Below are 9,366 nucleotides of genomic sequence, written 5' to 3'. Positions count from 1 at the left end.
TGTTTGCATGTACTTTTATCTTATTTACTATGATTTGCGCTGATTATCCCACAAAAATAAAAGATAAGAGAGACTAAATCAACTCGTTTCTACCTATTACGGTAAATGCCACACGCAGTATGAATGAATTCTGTCTACGTTTCCACATAACTTAAATTTCAACCAAAATGCTGGATAAAACAATCCTGGTCACCGGATTCGGACCTTTCGGAGTCCATAACATAAATGCCAGCTGGGCAGCTGTCCAACTACTGGACGATTTGCATTTCGACGGATATAAACTGATAAAACATGAAATTCCAGTGACTTACGAATATATCGATGGAAATATTGCGCGCTTATGGGAGGAATACAACCCGACGGTAAGTAATAACACTAACAGATTTAAGAGTTAAAACAAATATGTCTACCTAACCTTTTTATTGTGTTTAGTTCGTCCTCCATGTTGGTGTGTCTGCGGAAGCTTCCGCTATAACCTTAGAATCCTTAGCGCGGCGGAAATTCTACTGCAAATCGGACGCCAATGGTGTTTTCCACCCCACACGAGAAGTATGCGCAAAGGATGAAGGACCAGTCGTCCATTTTCCTCAAATTAACGTGGAAGACATCGTCGCTGAACTGGACACCGATACATTACGCTTTGTTGAATCAACCAACGCCGGTTTATACCTCTGCGAGTATCTTTTCTACACCTCTCTGAACGTAGACAACACACGCATCCTATTCACACACGTACCTCCGTTAAATCAGCCTTATTCCGCTGAAAAACTAGCAGAAGCACTTACAAAAATCATCCATTCGGCATTAAAACAATTACCACTAGACGAGTATTAGGGGGAGTCAAGTCAAAATGGCGGCTGCATCAACATTATCATACAATGTAATAATTAACAATAATTAATCATTCTTACGAGTAATAAGTAGATATTTTTACAATATATAATGCATTCAGCGTAAATCCTAGCTATGTTTATGTCATAATTTCATAAGAATAATAAAAGTTTTTGTTTTTTCACTTGCCTCCAATCTCGCTCGCTCGGATGCAGTCGGGTTTACGTTTTGATTTGTTAATACACAGGATTAATACTCGAAAACACGCGTAGGTGTCGCCGGCATCGTGATGCGTGAGGGACATAGGAATGCAACAATCTCAAAATGCAGCGCGCGATGCAGATCGATCGTGAGCTAGAATAACAACGCTCTACACGTACGCCTATCACTTAACAATATATGGCTTATAAATAATAAGGCATTTATTTATCAATCGTTTTCGTTTCCGCCCCGCCATCTTGCATTCGCTCGCACGCGTGAGTAATTATTATCATCGTGTACCGGCGTGTATCGATCCGAAATTATTAAGTTAAGTTGAATAAAATGCACTAGTAGATCACTAATGTAAAGAGTCGGTAAAAATAAAATCTATGTACAAGAAGTTCGAAAATCCTCCTCACCTCACCTAACCTCACTCGCGTATTCAATGTATGTACACACTTTCCAAGCGGCGATGCAAAAAAAACACTTAAATGACTTGATTTAAAGCTACCGTTTTTAAATAATATAAAATATAGGTTATGACGTCGCGTACGATAAAACGGTGAAAGAAAAAACAAAGAGGAAAAACCTTCTAGCGCGTGAACTGTTCTAGTGATCCTAACGGAGAAGCCCTCAGATATAGTTTTTTATCACAAGAAACGACGGTGGCGTTTTGCCTGCCTTGGCGCACGCGCGAATTGTAGACGGTATGTAAAAAGAGCATATACCTACGCAAAAATGGACAGAATCTATTCGCGCGCGCGCACTTAGTCCACGCCGGCAAAGCCCTGCGACCCTTCGATGGCTTTTATTAATTTCTCACGCAGATGCTGATAACTGTCATAGGGCGGCAGGTCTAAGCGATTAAAACTGCAACACACATAACCAACAAAATACAATATCATTTTATAGGTTAAATTAGGTTATAACTTACCAAGTATGAGCCCTAGGATAGTTTTGCGGTGTACCCCACTTCTCGATGGTGAATAACTGCGGCCCATTACTACCATACAACTCTTTGAACCCATTCATGGGTACTCGCGATGTACCAGTGACGAATTGTAATAAACGCGCGCGCATTTCATTCGTAAACGAGAGTACAACGCGCCAGAACCATTGGATAACAATATGATTGGCGTGATAATCGCCTTTGTACAACGTATTTGTTTTCCAATCCTTCACGTCAATGTTTTGTATACCGCACATGAGCAGTTCCAGTTCGTGTTCGTCGAAGATTTTCATTATATTCAGCGGTACAAGCTCACCGAAACCCTCCAGGAAGGCGTTCATTTGATCTTGGACACGGTAGACAAATCTCCATTTGATGACACAACTAAAAACACAATTATAAAGTTCTATTCTTGTAAGTTGTAAATTTTCACTTACGAAATATATTCATCTTTGTTTGTGTTATCTAACGGCACATTAGCGCCATCTGCAATCAATTCATGCACCGTAGTAGTACCAAAAGTGTCTTCATCCACGGAAAACGTCAGATCCAAGTCGGAGGGATCATTCTCCTTGATCCATAACAACGATTTGTAATATTCGCTATCAACGGATTCCATGTCCTTCAAGTCAATCGCCTTCGCCAGCATCATTTTGTAAAACGGGCGAATGAAGAACGCGTCTAATAGTTTACCGTGATACACCGCCATGCCGGCTATCCGACCGATAAATTTGAAGTAATTGAGGTGCTCTTCGTTGCACATGCCAGAAAACGGGTTTATTTGTAGGGTGTAATTATCCCTGCGCATACATAACCCCAAAATTAACCTATTTTTTCTATATGGGATTAATTCTAGTACTTACATTGCGGAATATTCAAACAATCCGTAATACGGATTGAACATTTCTTTGGAGAGCAAGAAAAACCATTCACGCGCTAATCCACCATAATCCAAACCAATCTCACCCTCAAATTCCACCCAGAGTTTGGTTTTCAACAGGTCTATCTTCGATACGGTGCTGATCACGCGGTAAGAGTCTTCCAGAATGGAAGAACGCCGTACTTTAATCTCGAATTTATTGGGGACATTCGTGGGTTTCCGAAGTTGTGTTTTCATATACTCATATTTACGTTTATAGTCACGTGAGTAGGGAATTGCAGGTCCTGCTATGCTCGGATTGGATAACCGAGGATCTTCCCATTGTGTTGTCCTTGTATCTAAAGTTTTAAGTTTTGAGGTTAGAATGTTTAAATGTTAGGTTATGGTGGGTTTACTGTGATCAATGAAGAATATCCGTCCGTCAGAGTGCACACGCTCCTCCCAACCCTCGGGAAGTGGTCCAAGATCATCGTCAGGTTTACGATTAGCCACGGGGACTGTGGGTTGATTCGGCATGGGACTAGCACGTCCCGTACGTGGATCCACCCAGGATGTAGTACGGTCGTTGTGGTCTATAAAGAAGAGACGGCCATTCGGTGCCATCTGGACGGTCCAGCCGGGCGGCAAGCCCTCGCCGAGCGCCTGCAGATTGACGCCGGCGGTGCCGCCGCCCGCAGCGCTTACGTTGCTACTCGTTGATATCGTCGAATCGCGCCGCGACGTGTTCGACGACGATGTTGTATCGGTCGTATCTTCCGTCTATAATAAAACAAAAAATGTTATAAATTAATAAATTATTGAAACACTAGCGTAATTCTCAAGCCTACAAATCACAAAATACAAAACGTGAAGATGATTTTATACGATAATGTAATAGAGATGTGGTGTTGATGACGTCACACAAAACACACACACAAAATGGCGGTGAAGACGTGAGGAATCAACGGGTACATGTACAGAAAGCGTCCAGTCGAGCGACGAGCGGGGAGGAGAGGCGCAATTGCAGGCCGCACACACTCGCATCGCACACACCAACCTCATCGCCGGCGTCGGCCGCCTCCTCGTCTTCAGCGACCACACGCGCCACGGATGGCCCAAACACTTGGCGTAGACAACGCACTTGTCGGCGTCGCTCGTAATCGGAATCGCCTTCGTCGTGCGAGCTGCGATCGTCTTCACTCTCGTTCGAACCGTGGTACTCCGATTCGCCGACAGAGCGCTGCGATAGAATACTCAGCCGATTCGTTATACCAACCACATCTAAACCAACCGCAGCGCCATTTTGTGACTGATTCCGATTCTCATCCGAGCCATTCGGTCCGTCTTCATCCTGCGTGGTCGTCGACTCCAAAATGGTCGGCGGTGGCGTTTCGGACGAGTGCGGTGTAATATCGCCCGAGTCCGACTGCTTGTTGCGCGGGCTCGTCGCCTTGATGACACAAAGACGGGCAATTATAATGCTAATCCGTTATCATGCACAAAGTATCATCGGTCATGAAATATTCACACTCACGGCGCACATTATGATTTCGAGAAGATAAGACCACAAACAACACACGGGAGCCACACACAAATGAGAAATCAATGAAACGAGTGGAATAGAAAAAACGAAATAAAATAAACGTTACAAAATGTAACAATAACAAACAAATGGCCGAGGCGAAAATCTTTAAAATATCAATACAACATCAACAGAGAACACAAAAACACGTGGGACACAACGAATGATGATTAATGCATAATTAATGGCGCCTATTGTTTTCACATGAAGAACACCGGCTTTAATCAAATTACCCAGAGGCCTAATGATCGTGATTATAGGAAAACGATAATACTAATTCGGATTCCGGCGGATTGATATTTGATATCCAATGTAATGCATTGTGATTAATAATGCACAAGGTAAATGAATTAATTACAAGGCAGAAATGTTTCAAGTTGAAACTTTGATGAAAAAGATAAAAATATTAACCTAGAAAGTCGAATTGATAGAAATGCTCTTGTTTTAACCTCACTTTTAACCTATTTTCTATTTTCACAGTTTTTAAACCACAAAAAGTGGCCAAAGTTGTGACTAAAATACTGTTTTACTCACAGGAGAAGTCTGCGCATGCGCATTTGATGCTTAATATTCAATTATGTACCTGACTGGTGTTGTTTGAAGAATCGCTCGTAGGCCTCGGCTGCTCCTCATCGGCGCTAATATGAAAACGCCGATCAAACTGTGCCGTCTCGTCTACGCGCTGCTGCTGCTGCTGTTCCTGATTGTCGGCAACATTCCCACTAAAAATACCCAAGTTTAAAACATTTCGTTGCAACACTCAAATTACTAACTTGAAGGTCGGTCGTTCCCAATGCGTGGTGCGCGCATTATGATTCACATAGTACGTGCGCCCGTTGGCGTCCTGCCGCTCCTCCCAACCAGCGGGCAATGGAATACCTGAATCCACGTCCACGCCTACAGCCCCTCCACCACCACCGCCGCCTCCGCCGTCGACAATCTCCCAGTCGGGTTCACCACTGCCCGCAGCGCCCGCCGCTGAGTCGGCGCTTTCCGTCGACGCTTGTGGCTGCACCGGTGGCGGGTTGTCCTTCAGGTACGCGTGGTAAATCTCCAGCGTGCCGCGCACCCTCGACCTGGCGCTGTAACCGCTGCGTACAGTACCGCTATGGTACGCATTAAGCATGCAACACTCAACCGAATCTTTGCCGCAAGTTATAAAAATCCTCCGGGGTGAGAGATCGAGATAGGCAGGAGACACACAGCCACATATAATAGACAAAATGGCGGCGTGCGTTTTAGGTTATGATTGAGGTTAGCTATGCGTGGCATAGATGAGTTGAGTGTTTGTATCGTGTATATGTGTATAATTTTAGGTGTGATTAGAGAAATGAAACTAAAAGTACTTGTAACTCACGAACCGTACGAGTCGGAAACACACGACCGACTAAAACAATACGCGTGGACATTAAAAGACATTACCTTTACCCTTTCCCACCCGCGACGCGTAAAACACCGATGCAATATTTCATTATTTATTGTGATGTTGTGATCGACGCCGAGCGCAAATCGATAATTTCCACATTTTCCACATTTCCCACAACACGCCGCGTCGCGAGTGTCGTCAAGAGCGTTTAAACACATCGCGCTTCAAGCATAAACATAATTGTTAGATAAAAACTTGTGTGCCACCAACACACATGTGGTGTGTTTTTTATTCATTCGCAGCCGAAAGTAATGAAAGCCATGCCGAGTTTGGTGTGACTAGGTGACTAGGGTGCGCTTATGACATGAACACGCGTTGCGAATGCTTACCTCCGAGGGCGTAGGATGTACTTAACCGGATTGATCGTCCTGCCGTCCTGTTCCTGCGGCAGCGTTGAGAGTGGGAGTTCAACCATGCCGAGGAAATCATCGCGAGTGAGGCGATTCTCGTCGAAAACTTGCAGTAATAACTTATGCTCCGTTGGTTTTACCTACCGAAAATAATTTTCAAGTTAGGCAACCCAACATACACGCAATATAGGTTATGTACACTTACGCTAAATATAAATTCCTCATTCCACTTGGGATTCAACGTCTTTTTCTTCGTTTTCGTGAGCACCGAGTCGACGGTTTCATTGCTAACATTGTTCAAATCAATCCGAACATACGGATCACTAAAACAAATCAATTATTAGTAAAATAACCAAAAAAAAAAATGCAAAATTTCACTCACCTAGCACCAAAAATATCTTTTTTCGCCAACTGCTGACCACGGATGACTTTGAGTCGTAGTTTACTAATGGGTTCATCATTCTGTGAAATAATGATGAAAATGAATAATATTTACGCGAATAACATGCAAAATATCAAAATATTTAACATCAAAGGTGGTTTGACCTGTCAGTGTAACAAAAACACAAGACCTGCGCCGAGATAAACGTGTTATTTGTCGAGCTGGTTGCGCAAACGCATGAAAATGTTGCAGGTTCAACGTTCGTCGACGGTTTCCGATAAAACAATCGACGAAAACAAAACTAGAATGATTTGATCCTCTATCCACGTGATATTCTTTTGTTTGGCGTTTGTCATTTGTTTTCGTTGGGTTGTCGCCATTTTAGGTTAACATTTGTTGTTAGCATCGAAATCGATCGCGTTTCGCTGGTTTTTCGTCGCGTTTTTCGAAGGCGATAATCGCGACACGCAAATGATGCTAATTCCGATGACATTGAACGCAACAAACGTGACGACAGTGTTTTGTTTCAATCCGTTTGTGCAGCCATATTCGATTGTTTCCGGTGAAACAAATGAAAAACGCATCCAACTTATACATTTATACTAGTTAATAACAACCGATAGAGACAAGTTGCAATGAATGTGTTTTTGAAACTCACGAAACCGAAGGCTATCGACGGATTGTATCCGTAAATGTTTTCCGCTTCCATTTATTGCTGGTTTGCGCTGCGCTCGGTGTGAATGACGGCGATGAGGATCGACGTCCACTCATGTAGAATCCTCCGGTGGGGTAGTGCACACTTTGCTCTTGCTTACAAACGGGTGGCAGCTTCGACCGCCCCCGAGATTACCGTGTGGCCCACTTGGCGATAATTAAATCGAGCGCGGCGAGCAAAAAAACTGCACAAGATACGCAACACTCATTCGCACACAACCTGAGGGCTGAGTATTAAGTGTATCAGCGCTGCATAATCAGCGGGCGCACACGTAAAACGCACGGAAAACACAAAAAAAAATCGGCGACGGACTGACCTACGCGAATGACACGGATTGACAGGTGACGGCGGCGCTACCCATATGATTACAATCGCTTCGTTTACTCCTGCTGCGAGCAAACAGGGAATTAAATTTTAGTTTTCGTACATGCAGCGCCATCTGTGAGTTATTCACCTCACTACAAAATTCTACTTAAAAATATTTACAAATATGCTACCTATATGATTATCATCGCTTCGATTATTGCTGCTGCGAGCAAACAGGGGAATTAAATTTTAGTTTTCGTACATGCAGCGCCATCTGTGAGTCATTCACCTTACTACACAATACTTTACAAAAATTTACTCGAAAATTGTTTACAGAATAAAATATAACTCTTCACAATTATTTGTAACAAAAAAGATAAAAAATTACGCATTAATACATATATACAACACAATTAGACGAATAAATAATACAGAATCAAGAAAATCAATTGTAGATTTCGCATCACTTACAAATCGATCGTAATCATCAAAGTCGCTGGTACAGAACAAACTACGCCTCGGCAAGTGATAGTTCGCGAGCGGCGACACCTCGTTGTGATCCGACGTCGACCAGGTATTCCGTCGGCGGTAGCGCGGCGGCGGCGCCGACGTCGCGTTCACAAAATCAAAGATCTCACGAGACACCGCGCATACAACTCACGCAGCACTCACACGCCGCTCACCACCAGCCACCATCTTGGATGCACACACGCGAAATCGATCGATCGAATTCAATTCAACGTTCGTTATGCAAGCGCAGAGTCTATCTGTCGACTCGTGTAAGATCACATTGTTCGCTACCGACGCTGATAACGCGATAATCGGCGCACGTCCTTATCTCATCCCACCACGGACGTCATAGATCTATGTCAGCGCCATTTGTGTTTTAAACTCCGCGAATATAAAACTTTAATTATTTCTTTAAACACAAATAAAACAATCGGGGTGAATAGTTTCAGACGTTCAGTACCCTTAGATTGTCAGGCGCGTACTGCCCACATGCAATCGCTTAAAGTACTAGTAATAATAATAATACATCGGTGATAGAAAACAAAATGAGCGGTAAACGGCTGAGAGCGCGCACGTGTGACGGTTGATTATCGATTGAAGGCAACGTATTGAATGGTGTCCTGAATGTTTGCATGCGTGCGTGGCAAATGGTTCGTTTCCAGGACTTGGACAAGGTATACCTCCAAATTGTTTTTGTGGTGGGTATTCCGTAGTTTTGTTAAACAATCTGAAAGAAATCATTGGATAAAAAGTAATAACAAAAGATTAATTGCATTAAATGTAAAGTTTGTTTACTTTGTTTGAGTATAAAAGTTGATTCCATTTTCTGTACTGGAACGGTGATGTCTTCTTGAGTGAATTCACCTTCGCCAGCAATCACCAGCGCCATCTATAAGCATTCAAGACGAAGTTATTGCTTCAACTGTCATAATTTCAATTTTATTTAGTTATTTATTTATTTATTTATTTATTAATACTTACCCGAGTAACATAATTATTTGTTTCTATAAAACTCCCACCAGGATATATCCGAAGGATGCTGCTGTGTACGTGGTTGAAATGTTCTCCGATTGATAGAGAAAAATCGTTATTCTTTTCTACTTCAACGTAATCACTGAATTCTAAGAAAAGTTTGGTCATTTCGGATGAATTTTCCTTTTGTGGTGTATTTACAGATGGTACTGGCGGTATTACTATGGATTTATTTACTGCAGGTGCTTCTTCTTCCGGGATTTTATTTTTTCGTTCGCGTTTT

General features: G+C 42.8%; 2 protein-coding genes across 7 annotated transcripts; one reads left to right on the top strand and one right to left on the bottom strand.

Annotated features, from left to right (window-relative positions):
- Positions 1-2: 2 nt before the first annotated feature.
- LOC135799563 (pyroglutamyl-peptidase 1-like) lies at positions 3-1,013 on the top strand. Its single transcript, XM_065312710.1, has 2 exons — positions 3-362; positions 433-1,013. The coding sequence occupies exons 1-2, from the start codon at positions 168-170 to the stop codon at positions 832-834; spliced, it is 597 nt and encodes a 198-aa protein (XP_065168782.1). The 5' UTR covers positions 3-167; the 3' UTR covers positions 835-1,013.
- On the bottom strand, positions 865-8,258 carry Nedd4 (E3 ubiquitin-protein ligase Nedd4). 6 transcript variants are annotated; one of them, XM_065312691.1, is made up of 12 exons: positions 8,073-8,258; positions 6,581-6,660; positions 6,404-6,521; positions 6,178-6,338; positions 5,196-5,528; positions 5,006-5,144; positions 3,898-4,290; positions 3,257-3,620; positions 2,845-3,199; positions 2,419-2,781; positions 1,967-2,365; positions 865-1,902 (listed from the first exon to the last, which is right to left on the bottom strand). In XM_065312691.1, the coding sequence occupies exons 4-12, from the start codon at positions 6,261-6,263 to the stop codon at positions 1,800-1,802; spliced, it is 2,535 nt and encodes an 844-aa protein (XP_065168763.1). In that variant the 5' UTR covers positions 6,264-6,338; positions 6,404-6,521; positions 6,581-6,660; positions 8,073-8,258; the 3' UTR covers positions 865-1,799. The 6 variants fall into 6 exon arrangements, with proteins under 6 accessions (XP_065168763.1, XP_065168764.1, XP_065168759.1 ...); XM_065312692.1 differs by having other exon boundaries at positions 5,196-5,513; XM_065312687.1 differs by lacking the exon at positions 8,073-8,258 and adding an exon at positions 7,239-7,764.
- Positions 8,259-9,366: the final 1,108 nt, after the last annotated feature.

The sequence above is a fragment of the Atheta coriaria genome, unplaced genomic scaffold, assembly GCF_025399875.1.
Source record: "Atheta coriaria isolate IRGN ID8LTWV9N9 unplaced genomic scaffold, Caltech_Dcor_3.1 hic_scaffold_9_pilon, whole genome shotgun sequence".
NCBI classification, from domain to species: domain Eukaryota; kingdom Metazoa; phylum Arthropoda; class Insecta; order Coleoptera; family Staphylinidae; genus Dalotia; species Dalotia coriaria.
Note: the sequence above shows the minus strand (reverse complement) of the source record. Positions and strands in the feature narration are given on the sequence as shown.